The sequence below is a fragment of the Epinephelus fuscoguttatus genome, linkage group LG3 (assembly GCF_011397635.1).
Source record: "Epinephelus fuscoguttatus linkage group LG3, E.fuscoguttatus.final_Chr_v1".
In the NCBI taxonomy this organism is placed as follows: domain Eukaryota; kingdom Metazoa; phylum Chordata; class Actinopteri; order Perciformes; family Serranidae; genus Epinephelus; species Epinephelus fuscoguttatus.
Window position 1 is genome coordinate 37715695 of NC_064754.1, and position 20219 is coordinate 37735913.

A 20219-nucleotide genomic window follows, 5' to 3' on the forward strand; every position below is an offset into this window, starting at 1 on the left:
TTTCGCCAAAGAGGAAATTTTTATCACCTTTAAATGTTTGCTTAAGACAAATCAGCTGTTATTGACTATTTACCAGCATGTTTCATCAGATGAATTAATCTATGAGTGTCTAAAACCTTTCAGTGTTTGGTAGTACACTTGATGTACTACACCAAAATCTATTTTTAACTATGTTTTGCAAGTGAGTATTTTCACATATCACGAGCATTTTTAAAGATATGTGATATGATGCCCTGTAGTCAACATGTATACCAAATATAAGGATGAATAATTCTATTTGGTCCAAATGCACAACAAAACTTTACTGAATTAGGAAAACTTACACTGTGTTGTACTTTGAACAACATTCATGTCCATGACAGACCAGATGTAAGAACTCTGCAGCTTCATAGCATTGCTCTGCACAGCATGCATGCTGCTGTACATGGGTTTTTCCCCCCACATTCTTAAATAAAATAGGAAGAAGATTTCTGATCTCTCCAAGTCTGTTGCTGCAGGGTCTGACCTAGTTAAAATACAGACATCGAATCTTTTCTGCTTTTCTTCCCGTTCTCCCAGGTGAGGCTAATGTCAGAGAAGAAAAAGATGAAGAAGACAAAAGAAAAATCCTGTCTCCTTTCCTGAGATAAGAAATTCAGGCTGACTGAACAGACTGTTGCTGTGTGTTTGTGGTCTATCTAAGTCTGGTAATGTGGATGAAAGCTGAAGTGTTTGGGGCTACATTATCTGCTCAGATTCAACCAAATGCTTCAAAACTCAATGGATGATGCTTCACAGTGCAGATGGACAATGACCTGAAGCATACTGCAAAAGCAACCAAAGACATTTTTAAGGCAAAGAAGTGGAATGTTCTGCAATGGTCAAGTTATATCATCTGACCTGAATCCAATTGAGCATGCGTTTCTCTTGCTGAAGCCAAAACTGAGGGCAAAACACCCAAAACACAAGCAGGAAGTGCAGACGGCTGCAGTAAAGGGCTGGCAGAGCATCACCAGGGAAGAACCCCAGCATCTGATGATGTTTATGTGTCCAACACTTCAGGCAGTCATTGACTGTAAAGGATTTGCAACCAAGTATTAAAACTGACTGTTTAATTGATGATTATGTTAGTTTGTCCAAATACTTATGAGCCCTAAAAGTCGGGGGACTGTGTGAAGAAATGGTTGTCATTCCTACACGGTTCATACTACATTTTTGAAAAAAAGCCTTAAATAAAAGCTGAGAGTCTGCACTTTAAGCAGGTATTCATTGTTTCATTTAAAACCCATTGTGGTAGTGTACAGAGCCAAAATGATGACAACTGTATCATTGTCCAAATAATTATGGACCTGACTGTACATACATATATATATACATATATACACACACACATATACATATATACATACACACACACACACACACACACACACACACACACACACACACACATATATATATATATATATATATATATATATATATATATATACATATATATACACACACACACACACACACATATACATATATACATATATATATATATATATATATTTATATTTATATTTAAAGACAACGTGTATGTGTAGACAGCATGTTAGTGTATGCTCTTTCTGTCCAGCTACCCTCTTAGCAGAGCCCTGTCCAGGTGCTCGGTTTGAAGATGAGTTTTTACACATCCTCATTCAGCACTGAATTACCCACATGTGACAGATTTATTAGATGTCAAGTGTGGCTGAATAAGCATGTGCCCTCTAAAAACTCTCTCTGGGAAAATACAGGTCAGACACCTTCAGTGCCGACACAAAGACGGTTAGCCCAGATTTTCCAGCTACAGATTTTGTGCAACAGTTGTGCAGCATGAATAGTTATGTACGACACAGAGTAAGGAGGATGCTCTAACACAGCCAGGCTCTCGGAGAAAAATGTATTATTTACATCCACTGCAGCTGCAATAGAAACATAAGTGAGGAGAGAAGAGATAGAGGGATAGAAAATAAAGAGCAGGGACACGTGTTACTCCTCTACGGGAAGCTCAAGAGATTCAGAGAGACACTACTACGTGTCAAGTGGAGAGAAATAAAAGAGACAGATGGAAGAGCAGAGAAAAGGCCGGAGACACTGGAACCAACTTAAAAAGACAACTTAAAGCACTACTATTAAATCTGTGCAACACATGCCTCAAATTTAGAAATCTTTTTTAAGTAATGGAAAATAATTTGATCTCCTAATTAAGTTTCGGTTGAGCTTGGCGGTGACATTAGTTTTTCAGCAGTGCATAGATGAATGTTTATGTAACATGAGTGATGAATACCAATCTCACCATGTTGACACAGTCCTGAAACTCAAAACGTTGAGTAATGTATTTGTCATGTTGCCGTTGTTGAGCAACACTGTGAAAGATTACAGTATTGAAAATTGTTATTGTATTTTAATTACTGCTACAGTGCTAGTTGCTAGGGAGGCAAACATACAGTATTTTCTTGTGTGCGTTTATGCAAGAGACAGATTTGGAACAAACAGGTGAGTGGGAGGTGAATGCTGCATTCAGAGATGCACTGGAAAGTTTATTTCAAAGTCTTCCCATATTCACTTGCAATCTCATTTCCTCTGACGTGACCTTTAGTCAAATCATTTAGCCACCCAAATTCAGGATGCAAATTCCTCATGGAGATATGTTTCACTGGTGCGCAAACAATAAAGGTTATTCTTAGGAAGTTCAGTGACACTGAATCATTGTTCTTCGGAAACTGAATGCATCATGTACTATGTGTACATGAGAGCAAGGGTGTCAAACATAAGGCCCGCGGGCCAGAACTTGTCTGCTAAAGGGTGCAGCAACTCAAACAGTGATGTAAAATGCTGCTTCAGAGGCTTTTCCACCCTGACCAGAGTACCGTTCTCTGTAAAAACAATCAATACTTAGTGTAGCAATGTTTCCACTTATTGATTTAGCAGCAGCGCTCAACTGCTGCCAAATATTATCACCACTTTCTAAAAATCTCCTCATACACATTAATTAACCTGCTATCCAGCAGCATACTGGCTGGATTATGGAGGTAACTGCAGTGTTCCTTAAGCTTGTCTAGTCGTCCCAGGAGGCATAACCTGTATTTTTTGTCTCAAGGTACTTTACACTCATATATACTTTTTAGGTGTTAACCTTTTTTTCATATTCTACGTCCAATGTCTGAATATTATTAAGAAGTAAAAGTTCACTGCTCTTTAAAAGGTTACAAAAACATTATTATACTATTATATTATCATTATATCAATGAAGGAAGGGGAACAATTTGGAGGTGTTATTCAAAGGTTATTATACAATGGTGTTACTGGTCCAGCCCATTTGAGATCAAATTGGGCTGTATGTGGCCCATGAACTATGAGTCTGACACCCCTGTTCTAGAGGGAATGGGTAAATCTTGTTCAATTTGGAGGAAAAAAATAAAAGAAATCATCTTCTAAAAATTTTGAGAAAATGTACAAGTTTATTCGGTTTCTTTTATTGTAATTCTCTTCATTGTCTTCACTCTGACATCTTGTCTTTTCACAGTTAAAACCAGGTTCAACTTTACTGGCCAAGTATTTTTGACAAGACTAACTCCTGTTTTCAGTAGCTAATCGATGTTCTATCATGCAGTAACAGTGTATCCTTGTAATCAACGTTCACGCACGCACACGTACAAAAACTCCCATAGAGAGTGACAGGCAGAGTAATTACTTACTGAAATGCCAATTAATTTGAGGTTACTGTTCAATCTCAAAGTCATCAAAGACCCTAGCTCTTTATCATGTTGGACAACAACAACAGCTGCGGTGGTGTTGTTGTCATTAAAAAGACAGACTCTTGATCCACCTCTCCTCACACCCCTTTAGTCTATGCTGAGTCAATACCAGTTTAGTGCTGAACAAATCATTAATCTGCCCTCCTGGCACAGTGAAGAATTACGTGGATGACGATGCATTTCACAGCCTTATTGATCTACATGTAAAAAGAGGGAGAAGATGACTTTAAACTTAGCAGACCATAACTGGGCACGACTGGTACAACCTGAATATCTTATTTTCTCAGCTAAAGATGCTGCCAGCACAGGGAGACTCCCATGAGTGTCTAATTTAGTTTCGCTCGTTTACCATGAACTTTTAAGTTGTTTTTGTCTTTACCCTGGCAACATCTAAATGACCAAAGGAGCTGAGGAGACAGCAGCTAATACCGTACATATCAATAAAAGAAATAGGAACCGAGAGAATTCTTGATGCAAGTTGATCTGTTTGGTGGTTTATCAGTTACAGAAGTAGCCGGAAAGCAGAAAACAGATGCATATACCTCTGAAATTGGTGCCAACTGACCAGAGAAAACAGAGAAAAAGGGCTGTTGGATTGCTTTTGCTCAAGAGGTACAACTACTAGAATGCACCATGCGGCACCGGACCAATAAATCCTCCTGCCTGTTGAGCACGAAATGCCAGCTTGTCTGTTTTGACGCAGGAAACAATATGGCAGCCGGTTGGTAACAAATGATCTACAATTACAGTTAAAGCTAAACAGTTAAGCTAAAATATGCTTCTGAAAACATTGGAGGCAAGACATAGGTGACGCTGTAACAGAATCTTGGTTTACATTTGATCGGCAATGCTTAGTTTTACCGTTTAAGTTTTTTCAGCCTCCATTTTTACAATACAGGAAACAGTATGGCACCCACTTCCTATTCATCTTCTTGTATAACGGCTAAACAGTGCACTAAAAATATGTTTCTGGAGACATTTTTGGTGAGAAATAGGCAATACAGTAACGGAATATTGGTTTATATTAGTTCAGCACTGCTTAGTTATACAGTTTGATCAGTTTGGTCTCAGAGAGAGAGAAAGAGGGGTGGTTCTCTCTTTCGACCTGCTTCTACTCTGTGGTGGCTAGCACATGAAAATGCCTAAGTATAATTTGTGGCAACAGCCCTAGAGCCAGAAAAAAATCCACCGGATGATGCAATGAGCAGGGAGATGTGGGAGAACTACCCACATTGTTGTATCCCTTTAAAATGTGATGCATTCTAAAAGTTTAAGCTTCTTGCCTTATCAGAGACACATCAGTCTTATAAGTCTTCAAGCGAGCTGTGATCTCTACTGGGGAGGACCACCCTCGGAAAATATCTAAGGAACATTTTTGTGGTTTGTCTTTTGAGCAAAAGTAGATTAAAGGAATAATGTAGCTTATAGGGCTTTAAAATGTGTTGTTCCTGTCGCCCATTTGTTGTATAACTAGTAGGGTGGTAACCATCTTGTTGCTGCACAATCACACAAAACAAGTGTTGTGCAAAAGAGAAGACAAAACAGAGATGGAGTGCTACACCAGTGTGGGGAGGGACTGGATGAGCAGATGCATGAACTGACACTGACTGGATCGATCCACACTGATGAAGCTTTGATTTAGTGCGAGTCAGCGACTAGAGGATGAGCAGGAGAGTGAGGGACAGATTGAGAAGGGGGTATATAGACGATGGATCAGAAGGAGAGAAAAGAGTGAAGCCGAGAGAAGGGCAGAAGGGAAAGAACAGCAGTCTCCCCACTTGTGTTTGTCAGTGCGAGCTCAGAGATGAGAGGCGTTTCTCTGCAGAGGCTTTACGTCTCTCTCTTTCTTTGTTCATTTCATCCTCTCTTACTCTTTTTCTCCCCATTCTTCGAAGCCCTGAGCTCCTCAAGTGCTGCCACCACAGAAACATTCACCTATAAAGTGAATCGTTTAATGCCTTTGCTTTGATATCCAGTGTTTTGACTGTGTTGGTGGTGGGTGCTTTTGTCATTCTGAGCCTCAGATCCCACCAGTGGGTAACAAGAGGCTCTGGGACAGGAGGGACATAAGAGGCTTTACAGAACCTTAAAATGATATTCTAATTCGCAAACATACAAAGGAGGCAGAAATGATTCATCAATTATTTGATTAGTCAGTAATTTGAGCAATCTGTCAAGTGGAAGTGCCAAACATTTGCTGGTTCCTGCTTCTCAAATGTGGGGAATTGCTGCTATTCTTTATCACTGATATTAAACTGAATATTCTGGGGTTATTTTTTGACATTTCTTAAACAAAAAAGCAATTACTTGAAAAAACAATCAACAGACAAATCTATAATGAAAATAACAGTCAGTTGTAAACCCTAATGGAAAGGTATTACCTTTAAATAGTCTTTAGTTATTAAGTGATGATCAAATCCAAACCTACTTTGATTGCTCCTGTACCACTTCTACAAAATTCTGTGATAGTGTGTGTGTGCATGTCAGCCTGCATGTCTGTATTATTCAGCTCATAAGGTATAAGCAATACTCTTCCTACACATCCACACACTCACACAGTACTAAAAGGGGAAGTAATGATGACTCATATTTCACGACCATTTTGTTAAGTCAACACTGTGTGAAACTTTCAGTAAATGAGACACACACACACACACACACACACACACACACATAAAAAAAACACCTGAGACTCCAAATTGTGAGGACTTTTAAATAAAGCCTGTCTTTCTTCCCGGTCATTCATCTTTCAGTCATAACTGTAAGTAACATAACACTGGGGCTTTAACACGAACAACTACACATGAATGAAAACATTACCACTCCGCACAGGTTTCAATCACAAACTCACACACATTTGTTTCCACCTAGTTCTAACCGGCAGCTGCTTGGATTACCAGGAATGTTGCGTGGACAAAGGACAATGTAGGGAGGGACTGGAGCTGTACACTGGAGACTGTGTGGAGGTATACTCAATGAAACCCAGTTAGATACACGCAAGAAACCCCATCAGGTGAGACAGTGTGTGCCTGTGTTTTCTGTTGTATGTCTGCATCTACTGAATGAAAAGAAAATGCCCTTTAAAAGTAGAAAGCCAAGAGTTTATTTTGGCTTCTCCTGACTTCATCAGGGGGAATTCTAAGGTAAAAATCTGGATTTAGAGTTAAGATTTAGAGTAAAGGGTTAAAACCATGTAGTGGTGACAGTTGAGGCTAGTGATGACTAAAAGAGTGCTGTCAGCCAAGATCGTTAGTTTGCTTCCAAACGTTTGTGTGTGTGTGTGTGTGTGTGTGTGTGTGTGTGTGTACAGTAGGCCCGTTAAACAAGGAGAACTTGAAATACATCCCTTTAGTACAAGTGATTCAACGGTTCTATTATGCTGTTTGTGTGTGTGAATCAGTGGGTGAAGCTCGTCTTTGATTACAAAGAAAAATCCCTGAGAACATCACAACACAATTTAGTTCAATTACTTGTGAATTACAAAGCTGCACGCAAAGCACAACATTCAGTCAATGCAGTTCATGTGCAAGTCTGGGCGGCACTATTTACACCATGTGTGTTACATGGCATCTTGCACGATCACATAAAAAGTGGACAGTTCTGAATACAGGTGTGAATGCACCCTATGCGTCCTCAGTGCGTCTTACGATCAGATTGTTCAGACCATATTCAGGGATGGTCTGGGACACATATGGCCACATTTTTTCAGCAGTGAGTATGCAAAAGTGTTCTGGGCCACACTGAAGGAACACCAACTCAAGTGTGCAAAACTTCTTGCATGTTTTGGCTTGTAGAAATAGAACCCTTCTGTACTGTTTTGATTTTAGGTTTTTGCAAATTTCTTCTTTCCATTTCCAGCAGACTAGGCATGGGAAGTGCATTGCTGCCTCTGTGTTTAAAAACAACAACCCAATTGGTCTTAGCAAACAGAAATTATGTACATGTTTATTTGCATGTAGAGCAGGGAAGTGAGATCCAATCACAAATCATCACTTGAGGCTAGGGCTCTCCTAAATATCATTTTTGGGCTCCGGAGTTTCAGTAATCATGAAAAGCAAATATTCAAAGCTTTCGGGGCCAGGGACAGCTGAACATGACTTTTCTATTTATCTATTACCTTAGCTCAGCCCCTTCTTGCCCCATTCTCACTCTCTCTGTTTATCATGAGAATACTGCTGCAGGAGTGTGAGCTGCACACTGGAGACAACTGGCGAGAGTCCCTTTGCATACACACAGTGACAGGGCTAACTGTTAGCGTTGCACGACTAACATTATCCAACAGGTTTGACAACAGAATCAAGCTCAAGCTCATACAAACAGGGCAGATTTTAGACTGACCATTTGTCAGCAGGAGAGCAGTTCCGCAGACTCAGCGCTGCATCGAACTACAGCAACAGCTGAATGTCGGGCGGGGATCAGCTGTTGCTGCCTCCCCACCATCACAAACAGACTGTAATTCTGTGGGAAACACTGAATGCTCATAATAATAATAATAATAATAATAATATGTACAGAATTCAGTGATTACCCCGTGACAAATCCCTGTGAAAAAGAAGCACAAAAATGGCATAGCGCCAACAAAGATTTGAAAAAGAAAAAAAGATAAAAAAATCCAGACATTCGAATCCCTAAATTGAAAATCAAACACCTACCCAACGAACGAATATTCAAATGTACGGGTCCAGCCCCAGTTGGGATGCATGTGAAGATGCATTCTGTTGTCAGGTGTGAACAGACAGACTGGATATGTGATACTGGAATAAAACCTCTCCAGAAGTTAAACCAAAGAAGAGATATGTTGTACTTTCTCACCCCTGTGCACATCAGTTACCAATCCTTGAGAGAGACTTAACTAGAAAGTAAAAAGGAAACTAAATGCTTTTGTGGGCACATGTTCCAAAAATCCAAATGTAGGCCAAACAGCTTCACTGACATATTGAAGAGTAATTAAGGGAAGCTGTCACACCAAGTTGGCAGGTGTGTGGGGGTTTATTAATCCATTTGCTCTCTACATGCCAACCACCTGTTCTCAACTCCAAAGTGTTTGACAGCTACTTACAGTATGTTTGAACAAAACACGCTGTAGCTTCACATCAAAACAAGGAAGTCGGCATTCACCCACAGAAGTCAAACCAAGTCATGTGAGTGTTTTGCTTTTAGCCCTACAACAGCATTGTTGTTCACCAGGGGCTGCATCTAATGATTGTTGTCATTCAAAAACAGTGATAAATGTCCCTCACTATCTCCCAGAGCATCAAGTAATATCATCAGATTTCTTGTTTGTCCCACCAGCAGTCTAAAACTCAATTTATATCATTAATCTAAAAGGATATAAAACCGAGAAAGCAGCAAAACGAGACATTTTAGAAGCTTAGAGTTTTGCCATATAATTGCCCTAAAAAAATGAATCAGTTATAATTTTTTGGCTGATTCTTTTGTTTTATTGCGTTAGGTCCTCTGATTCAGCATTTAGGATGGTTCAATCATGTCTCCCTTGAATTACAATCATCACTAGTATCATTAGGGATTACAAGAAGAGAAGTTTGATTCATTTTCAAGGAAAGGCACAACACTGACTCATATGTAGCAAATACTTGTCAAGTCTCAGTCTCATTTATTGTTCAAGTGCCACGTCTCAAAGTGTGTTGAGTCTAGCGTGTTGATTGTCCTTTCTGTGTCATCAATCTCATGCCCAGTGAAAAAGAAAAAAAGTCTTTCTTTAACAAAGTGCTTTGTCTTTCTCCTAAAGGACTGCCTGTCAGCCCTCTAGTTGAACAGAGCACGTCAGTGTGCTGCAAGTGGCAGACCCTCAGCAGGTGGTCAGGAGCCTGCTTCTCTTCAGCTGTTGCATGTCATTTTAGAGTTCACATTTCGTGTTTTGTGCTAGAAATAACTAATTTAAACGTTTTCTCAAAGGAAAACGGCAAGCACAAGAAGCTCAGAGGCAATATATGGCTTTAAAACTGCAGAGCATTAACTCTAAGAAAACACAAATGCATTTGTGTTGATAAAATTCTTTGCTTTGTCTAGAGATTATTCTTTCTTCTCTCTCAGTATCGATGTATAACAAAGTATGACAGAAATCATAAAGGGCTGTGACTGTTCTAACTCCTGCAGATTAGCCTCCATTCATGCAGTACAGCTCAGTGCTGCATGTTAATCTAGTTATTCTAGTCCTGGTGTACTCACTGTGCACTGTCAAAGACATTTGGCTGATGTCTGTCAATCTTGTTTAAGGAAACAAAATCTAATTACTGTAAACAGCACCAATGTTTAACTATATAACGATAAGAACAATTATTTTAGTGGAAAATAAAACTCCCCTGTCTCTAGACAATCAACAGAGAATTTCCTGCTTGGCTGAAGAAGAGTAAATCTCATTATGTAATGTCCAGTCACAGACCAGGAGCATTCGAAACGACTACAGAGTCTGACGTCATGTGTTGCTATTGAAATCCCCACAATAAAAATAAATCTCACCTTGTCTTTCTATTTTTGGAGGAACAAAAGGATCTGGGAAAGTACAAAAAAAATACAGCAAGTAGGCCTACGAGTTGTACTGTCAACAGAGCATTGTGTACATTTTTTTTTCTAGATGATCTAAATCTAACATGTTTTAAATGAAGACGCTGTAAACTGACTGTCAGTACTTTAATTTTTTACTTCTAAATTATCTGCATCATGACATCCAAGTAGTAAATTAAACTTATTTCAATAAAACACTAATTCCTAAGCCCTGTTATGGGTGTAATGTCTGCACAGACATTCAGTGTATTTGGTTCAAAACACAACATGATTGATATGGTGTAAACTTCCCCTTTTCCACTGGACTGCAGCCTAAATAAACAGACTGGAATAACCTGAATTACACTTTAGAGCACAATTATTCCAGACGTTTTCCAGACTGCTCAATATTAGTATTAAAGATGATAAATACACAAGACAGAACCTGAGTCCTGAATCATATCAGACTAGACTGTCTTACATTTATGTGCCAAATATCATTCCCGTTAGACCTGTTAACAACAAACCTGTTGTTCTCACATTTACCTCCATCTTCTCTGATCTATCTGTATCCGGCCATGCTATATCTGTCCTGTTCCCTGCACACTTCTTTTGATCTCGTTCACTCTCTGTCATTTCCTATCCTTGCAGCCACCCGCTTTCCAATTAATCCCATTACCATCAGAGAGATGTTGAACCGCATCAGAGCCACCAGTGACTGAGGCAGGAACAGAAAATGTTAGGCAGGGATAGTGCAGAGCAGACAGTGATGGGAAGAGAGCGAACAGAAGAGACAGGACTGTGTAGCATGATGACACAGACACCGACAGCTGAGCAACAGAGACAGGGAAGCTGTGAGGCAGGGTCAACTGCATGCAACACACACATTCAAACACAAACTGGGGGACAATGGACTCTGCACTGGCCCCCCCTTTAACAGGCCAGCCACCCCCCCTTAACATAAACTATCTGTGCTGCCTTCATGTTTCTGCCTTTCTTTCACCAAACCCTCTCATCTCTCTGTTGAATCCTTTCTCTGTTTTGTTCTCATTCTGTCAAGTGATCTTTCATCACCCCCATTTTCCAGCTGGTTGGGTGCAGTCTGTGCTTACCCCGTTTACTAGTGAGGGGAGTCCATGGTCAGCAGTCCCCGTCTTTCCGCCAGCAAAACCCTCATCAACTGAAGTCATCCACTGTTCCCTGATCACCGGGGCTAAGTCCGTTGTCTTGGCTCACACACAAACACGGCACACGGCACACACAGGTGTTCCCTTCAAAGGCAAGAGGAGGAGGAAGCGTCGGGATAGTCCAAAGGGTGAGTCCCTGTTAGTGGTATAGTCCAAAGAGAGGCAGAGGAGCGGAGCAGGATGTATCGTTCACTTTAAAACACTGCACCGGCTGCCTGGCTTCTCTTACACCGACAGAGACTGCCTCTCTCTCTCTCTGTAACACAGTCACACACACACACTCACACACACAAACACACACAGACACAAGCACAGACTCTGCACCTCACACACTCACACACTTTCCCTCTCTCGCTGACTGGTTCGCCGGCTGACTTGCATTCACACAGTGAGAGCTCAGATCAGGCAACAGTTGTTGAATTCATGGCCCCTCCTCCCCCCTCCCTCCCCCTTGCGGGTGGTTGCTTAGCAACTGGCTTCTGTGGGCGGGGCCTGTGAGAGTCCTCACATTGCTGCACACTCTGCTCTCGGCTGCCGCCTACTCAGGCTATATTTGCATATCAAGCCCTGCCTGCCTCTGTGTCTGTCTCTGCTGGGGAAGAGGCCAGTGCCTGTGTGGGCTGTGGAGGGGGGAGGGAGGTGATTGTTGTCACTTAAAGTGAAACAGTTTGTCTTCAGTGATGCAGCAGATTCCTCAAGATGGGTCAAAAAGAAAAGACGTACTGGTTAGTCACAGTGAAGATGGAGAAAAGGGGCGCGGAAGCATTAGAGAAAGGGAGGGAGGTGATGGCAAAGCAGCAGCTAGAGGCACTTGTTTGTCCATTTCTCACAGCTCAAACTGTCTATGAGTTCAAAAACTACCTGTATCTGCAATTTGTCCATTAATCAATTAGAGGATGAATCAGAAACTATTTCAATGGATCATATGTTAAAATAAAATTTAAAGCAATAATACCAAAAATACTCTGGTTCCAGGTTCTCCAGTGTACATATTTGTTGGTTGTGTTATCAAATGGAATATCTTTGGGTTTGGGACAGACAAAACAAGAACTGAATTTAGCATACTAGAATTTGGGGGACAGAGTAATCTTGCCTTTAAGCCGGCAGCAGAGGTAGTAACAGCGCAGAGTCAACTTCTGTGTGAAAGGGACAGCTGTCAGGACAGAACTATGGACGGGACAAGTGTAAAGTTTTGACCCAGCACCAGGACTTTTAAAAAGCAGCTCGCAGCAGTTAGCAGCTAACTCAAGGCGGAAGAATGGCATCCAAAAACGTCCACCATCTGGGGAGACAATGCGGTCCGGGAGCTCCTTAAACTCTAAGCAGAGGGGGTGATCAGGAGATCATACAGTAACAGGGACAGTAAATAGCTGTTGTTGGTATGTTGTTGCTATTGTTTTGATAGAAAGCACTGTCAACATGTTATTTATTACACTAGATGTAGACACTGTTGTGTTAGATGTCACACCCATCATACCTCTTTTGCTTGCAGGAAGCTGGCCTGCTATCTAAAAATCCCACACTAGGGTGGCACGATGCTGCTGTTGTTTGGATCTATGCAAACATGCAAAGGCGGCAGCCTTGTAGCAGCCCTTCAGTACGGTCTCTGTGTAAAAAGGGCTATAGGTATTGATGGGTAAAATCTCTGGTTAATCCAATCTAAGAGACCTACATGTTTGTGTTTTATTTGTTGGATCATATCATTTTAAGTGGAGAAAATCTTCACATCTTCAAAATCTTTCGTGAAATCCTTTCAAAAATTCAAAGTGGTCATTTTTCATGGTTTCTGAGAAGTTAACATTGGAAAGATAATATGTTGTACTGATGTGACAAAGATATGTGCCAAAAATCCAAGTCTTCATTTAGAAAAGGTAATTACTATTACGTAGTCATCAGTGAAGCTGATAAATAAACAACACTGATACGTTTTTAAATTGACATGCTGATGAATGGAAACTCTAAATTCCCTTTGCACCAACCCCCCTTTAACTATTTTGCTATGGTTTTTTTTTTAAAAGAAACAATTTTTAGCTTTGCTATTTCTACTACATTTCTAAATACTTAAGCGTTAAATCTATCCCTCAAAGAGACACCAGAGGTTTTAAATAAAAGTAAGGAAATATTCTGCGGTTGGGCTCTCCGTAATGTTTACCTTTTTTTTGTTGTTGTTATTAGTCTTATCGCAGCTCTGCAGGGCATTTCAATCATTCTTTCAGCTGCCACTCTTTACTTTACCCCTCACTGTATTTTCAAAATTGCTCCTATTCTAGTTAAACAGTGACCAGACTCTATCAGAGTAACAAAAAACAACTTGGGAGTCACACCTGAAGAGACCAAGCTTGTTCTAATTAGAGCCCCAAAAATGTGATTATCATGTGTGTTACTATTGCTTGATGGTGTCTGTCCCTAGTGGAGCTATTTTGCATTCAAAATTCATCTTGCCTTAAAGACTGTCTACATCTTGTTAGCCAAGTGAAAAGGTGAATGTGGCTGGAGTTTACTATAGACAGGCTCTAACACTACATGATCATAATTTCAAGTAACTTTACACCCCTAATGGGACACAACTGAAATAAGGTCCATATGGACATCACCATGATACAACAGCAGTCAGAGTGCTGGTAGACAGAACCATTTTTTAACGGCCAGTGTATCTGCGTCGGTGTGAAGCCATACATTTTTCATAAAGACAATGGGATGACCTGGTTTCATCTGGGGTGCACAAAGCAATACAGGCGGAGGATATGGTCTCATTTCTATAAAGATTTCCAGTAGCAATCAAAATCTCAAATGCAATACTTGTGCTTCTTATGTGTATGTATATGCAGTAAATACAAGTAGAGGGGTTGCTAACTACATAGGTATGGGAAAGTGTAAGATAGGTGAGCTTTTTGGGTGGAGATGCCATGTGCCATCTGATCGGACTGAATCTCTTTGTTTGTTCTCTTTGTTCTGTTTGTTTATATACACACAATAAAGAACTGATCACAAACAAGATTATATTTCACTGTGAATCATTTCTAAGATATATTTGCTATATTGCTGCATTACTGCTTGACCGATCAAGCTACTATTATTATCCGCTCTCTCATATTGTCATCTGAGGACATCCCTGCCTCCCATATTTCTGTTGTCCTACTTATTTGAAGGACCTGCTCCCCATGCTGTGGAAACATAAATCACACACTCTACTGCCAACAAAACAAATCCCCCTCCGCTCTCTGTGCTATTTGAAATAAAAAGAGAAGGATGATAGTTTGTGTATTTTTCTCTTCTTTTTAATCCATATGCTATTTTTGTGCAGTTCTTGTATTATTATTTCCCCTCATTGCTGTTTATATATAGATTCATATCTTCATCTTTAAATTTTTATCATTGTAATGATTATGAAATCTCATATTTTCGGGTATATGAATGTCTGTTTTAAGACTTTTGTTTGTATGGTGTTAGCTCAGATTTCACCACTTCATGTCTTGTTCCAGTAACTAGACTCCATCAGTAGCCCCTGGCAGGACCTGATGGAAGCTGGGCCAAAACTTAATCCTTCTAAAATTACGAGGAAATGTCAGTGAACTTCTTACCTTCTTGCTATTTGTCCCTCTGTTCCGCCTGTTGACATATTTCAGTTTTTTATGACTAATACTCTTAAAGGTGGCTAATCTATATGTCACATACAGTATGTGTCAGAGAGTCATAGATGCTTGAGTCCTGTTGCTACATGTGAGTACTCTTACACTGATGAAGTAATGAGAAGAGGAGGGAAAGGTGGTGAGAAAGATGAAGAGGAGGAAAGAGATATGATCCAATTGGAGGGAGCCAAATAAAACCTAATTATGTGGAAAGGAATTCGCCCTTCCTACGGTCTCCTTTCTCTCTCTCTCTCCCTCCTGTTCTTTCTTCTTCACTTTTAAAAGATGTTGGCAGTGGCTCAGCCAATGGCCTGTGGCTATTTGTTTATGTGCAATTTGTTAGAGGGTTGGCCCCTTTCCCCCTTTTCAAAGAAGCCATTTACAATTCTATTCATGTCTACCTGCCTCATTCAGACAGCAACACACACAGTTATGGACCAAGGGCCTGGTTTTCACTACGTGCTTTCACAAAGTGTGAACACAGTTATGTTAATGCTATTCAGAGAGGAGAAGACATTATTGCGTTACTTTCTATAATGGTGTATAAAGGAGTGAAGAGAGGCATAGTGTTAAAGTGATAAGGGTAGGTGAGAGAGAGAGAGAGAGAGAGAGAGAGAGAGAGAGAGAGAGATGGTGGTTGAGAAATATGTACTATACTCCTCATAGATGAATGGACACAGGGCTAAAGCAAACACACGGACACCCTTAAGAGCATTCACACACACAGTAGTAATAAAAAAAACAAAAAAAACTAACAAATGTGCGTGTAGCAAAGTTCAGCTGAAACAGCTCTGTGGGGATTCTCAACCAGCTGCTGAGGTTCGCAATGCAGCAAGACGAATGACAGAGAGAAAGAGGGTGGGGGCAGAGACTGATACAGGGAGAGGAGAGCTGAGGAAGCTTACAAGAAATAAACGAGGCAGGGACTCTACCAACCCACTGCTTATTTAGGCCGAGTGCTGTGGATGCCAAAAACGCCGCTGCTACTTCTTGTGGACAAAAAAAGTCCAAATGCATGCCCAGATTCACGTGCGGTACAAACACGCATTTATGCATTGCCGCACTTAAAGTGCACGTGACAGGTAGATTTCATTTCAGACCATTCAGCCAGCTGTTCTGCCATGTGTCCTTTGTTTCGCTGACCTCGGGTGTTCAGTATTGTTACAGTTGATTCTCCAGCCTACTGAATTCCTTTAGAGCTCCTGCCCCCTGACCAATCAGACTACTGGACAGTGCCACAGTCACAGATTTTATCTTTTAAATGACTTATAATTTCTGGCATAATTGATAACCAAACACAATTTAAATTTTATATGCAATAATTATCTATGATACAGGGTTGGAGGTTAGAAACTAACATCTGTTACTGAGCCTAAGATCTGACAACATGTAAGCACTTACTTCGCAACTTTATGAAATTCACTATCATGATAATGTAGGCGTGAGAGGAGGGGGTCAGATAGAGTGTGAGTGAGCAAGTCAGTGAGCGAGAAAGCGAGAGAGAGCGATTGAAAAGTCTGAAATCTGCACTATTATTTCTGCTGCTATCTTGAGTTCAGTGGGCTTGACAGAAAAAGCAACACCATGAATAACTGAGTCTCAGTACGTGTGATTGAAAAATGTAGACAATGAATTTTTTTACAAGAGCGGAGGACACATGAACAGAGGGGGGAAATATAAAAGTCAAATGAAAAGAATGACGGCAGACAAATACATCTATGCAATATGAATTTTCAGTCTAGTTTCACTGCAACAGGAGGCAATGCACACAGACTGTACACAAACCCGGTACAGACAGAGATAAAAATATACATTCACACAAAGGTACATATATAAAAGGATATGAATGAATGCTGTCAAAAAGTATGAACAGTGATTTAGTATCAGCTTCCAAAAGCATATTCTTGAACTTAATTCATGCAACAATATATACCATTGTACGTAGCAACCAAATCACAAGAATAATTGGCTGCATTGTACATTTCTGCAAACCATGGATATGTAACATTTGTATGTTATTTTGTTGTGGTCATGTTGAAACTCTACAAAAAATTCTCTTGGTTATTGTTGGGGTAAAAAAGTCTGAATGCCTGATCTTGGTGGCACAGTCACCACTGGAAATGCAGCAGCTGCTCACTAAAAACACTCATGTTTGGTGGCCCAAGTGCTGCTGGACATACCGCCGCAGCTTGCTAAAAAGCACCAGCTTTTGGTGGCACAGTCACTGCTGGAAACGTTGCAATATCTTTCTAAAAACAACCGCTGCTTAGTTTATTGGTCTTAAACAGTGCCTTGCTGTGGTCTGCAGCTTAGCAGCTGTCAAGCCATCCACTAAGCTAGGCTGTGTGTCGACAGTTTGACGCATGCAGAAGTCACAAGCAAGAACAGTACAGTACTGCATGGATTGCATGATTGCAACATTATCTCTAGATCTATTAAGAACAACGTATATTGTCTTTGAAATACAAACCACAGCCATTACAAGGTTCATCAGCTTTCAAAGAGATGTTGGTAATTAAAATGCAAGTATCCAATAACACAGAATATTCTGAAGGAATCCTGCAGGTCAAATAAAGAAGGAGCCACTTCCCACAGCAGGACACATCTATCTCTTGGTGACTATATGGCTGTAATATGAGTGAAAGCAGGCTACTGGGTTAGTTTTGCCTACAGGGAAAACTCACACAGAGTTGTGGAGGTATTGATTACATTTCACATGGTGAGAATGCATCTGTGTATGGAAGCACACAATGTACTCTGACACAGTTATGAATGACAGCATCCAGCATACAGTACGCTTTAGACAGAGAAGACGGTATGCACTTTAGGATGGTATGCAAACACACAAACATGTACTGTGGGTACATGTATAAAGCAATGATGCAAATGACGGTTTCACAGAGCTCTCCACAGCAGTGGAAACATTTTTACTACAAGGGGAAGAGTTTGTTAGACAGATAAGATCTTATTTTTCCTACATTTTTCCTCTTCTTTCTTTTTATGCAAACTGTGTGTAGAGTTTTGACTTACAAATTCATATTGACACCAGCTGTTGGGTAAGCAACGACCTTAAGATAAGCTCTTTGGCAGCCTATCATAATTATAGTATATTTAGTGTTATTTCTAATAGAGTGTGCCAGTAAACCCGGAACTCCGTTAGCACTTTTAGCACTTCTGGTTCTCTCGTCTAAAAGTCAATACGTTTTTTGAATGGGATTTTGGTAAAATGCCTCAAATAAGGTCTGTGGTTAACAAAAGCTTAAGCGAGTTTCAGGTTTTGTTCTACGACATAAAACACGTCAGTAAATACCCTACTTGTGAATTTTGAAGCTTTTACGTGTCGTAAAAAAGGCGGTTGCTAACAAGTTGCTCAATACGCCTACAAACCCTGTCGGGGGCAGTAAACGTCATCACCCCCGAACAGGCGAGAGTGCTGGCAGTCCGCCATTACAGCTTCTTATTTAGCTTAAACAGTCCGATTTCCCCATTATACAATGTTTTTAAAATAAAGCGGCCGAAATCAGTTGAAAGCTTAGTGGCGGTGACATCAAGAGTCATGCAACCGCGGAGTAGTCATGTAGTCTGTTAAAGCCTAACGTTAGCTTTTTACTTCTGGCGATCGCATTTAAGCTTCAAATGTGGTATGAAAGGTGTTCATATGTGAAGATTATCTCGCTGAACAAAACCTGTATCATAAACTTGTGTTAGCCACAGATCTTATTTTCTGACATAATCCAAAACGCAATGGAAAAATCACATTCACTTTCTCTTCCGGGAACCAGCGCAATGCTAAACTTCCGGGTTTTGACTTCAGCCCTGGCACACTCTACTGGCATGCAGGCACAGATAACAAATGGACGGATGGATGTGACTATGACATGTGCAAACTAACACAGTTTATGAGGGACTTTCATCCATATAGGCCTACATAAGCACATGCAATGCTGTGGTGAGCTGACACTTGCTATGTTAAAGGAGCAATAAGCGAAATTTATCATTTCTAGATTGAAGGAATTAAAAAATTGCTATGTGAAGAACTAGAGGTGTAATTTCATCTGGAATATAGCATGACCTTACACACCCTCTCTCAGTGTTGATCTCCAGCCCATCGTTTACAAGCCGGTCCGGCTGCACGTTCATGTTTGCCCCCCCCCCCCCCTCCTCGGAGCCCTTGGCCCTCCGTCCCTATAAAAGGCTACAGCCAGTGAGCAATGGCAGCGCATATTTTCAAAATGAAATGGCAGAGAGCGGAACGAAACTGGGGCTAACCGGTGCTTCCTCCTCAGGCTCCACTTCACTCAGCTGCCCCACAGATCCGCCGCCCACTTTAACCTCAATAACAATCCAGAGCTAGCTGGGAGCGGCTGGCGAGGCATTAGCGCAGCATAACCGGAGGGAAACACAGCTGGTTAGCCTCCGCTAGCTTCCCAGCTAGCCCCGGCTCTCTGTTTGGATGCAACCGGAGCACCCGCGAGACAGGCGGGCAGCCTGGCGGACTCTAGCCGACCCGGCTAGTGCTGACACCGGGAGCTAACGCTAACGTTCCTCCTCTTCTCCGTGAGTGAGAGCGATGTTTTAGCCTAGCAGGCAGCCCGCAAGCCTGGTGGGCAGCCTGGCGGGCTGCTCAAGCTCCGGACATTAACCCATCCCGGTGTTTCCTCCACAGCCTCCACTTCACCCAGCTTCACTCAGCTGCCCGATAAACCCGCTGCTTCTTCCCACTTTAAGCCAGCTGCCCGCTAGGCTAAAACATCACTCTCACTCACGGACAAGAGAAGGAACTTTAGCATTAGCTCCCTGTGTTAGCACTAGTCGAGTCGGCTGCCACCGGCTACTGGAGTAACTTAACAGCTATGTAGCGCTTCTACCAGCTCCTCTAGTCACTGAGCCTCGCCTCCATCTCAGCAAATATATTACATTTATTACAGGTACCATCATCATTGAAGTAGGAATAGCTTAACAAAGCAGAGACCAAGACATCGCTAACTGCTAGACGAGGCGAGTAGGGGGTGGAGAGCAGAGGTAGAGGGAGGAGTGGCTCATGACACACTTTGTTTTGGTCTACAGGCATGCACAACAACAAACCTAGCGGTGAAACGATTTCGCTTATTGCTCCTTTAACAAGAGTCAAA

General features: G+C 41.1%; 1 protein-coding gene across 4 annotated transcripts in view; it reads right to left on the bottom strand.

The window, feature by feature from the left end:
- The window catches only part of rab11fip4b (RAB11 family interacting protein 4 (class II) b), a 75735-nt gene that overhangs the window by 21628 nt on the left and 33888 nt on the right, over positions 1 to 20219 (bottom strand). Inside the window, exon 1 of one of the 4 annotated variants that reach the window (XM_049571454.1) lies at positions 11384 to 11852. The exons of the other annotated variants lie outside the window; for them this stretch is intronic. Coding sequence (XP_049427411.1) covers positions 11384 to 11461 — 78 coding nt within the window. The 5' untranslated portion in view covers positions 11462 to 11852. Of the gene's footprint in view, positions 1 to 11383; positions 11853 to 20219 lie in introns of those variants that run through there. 4 annotated transcript variants of the gene reach the window in all.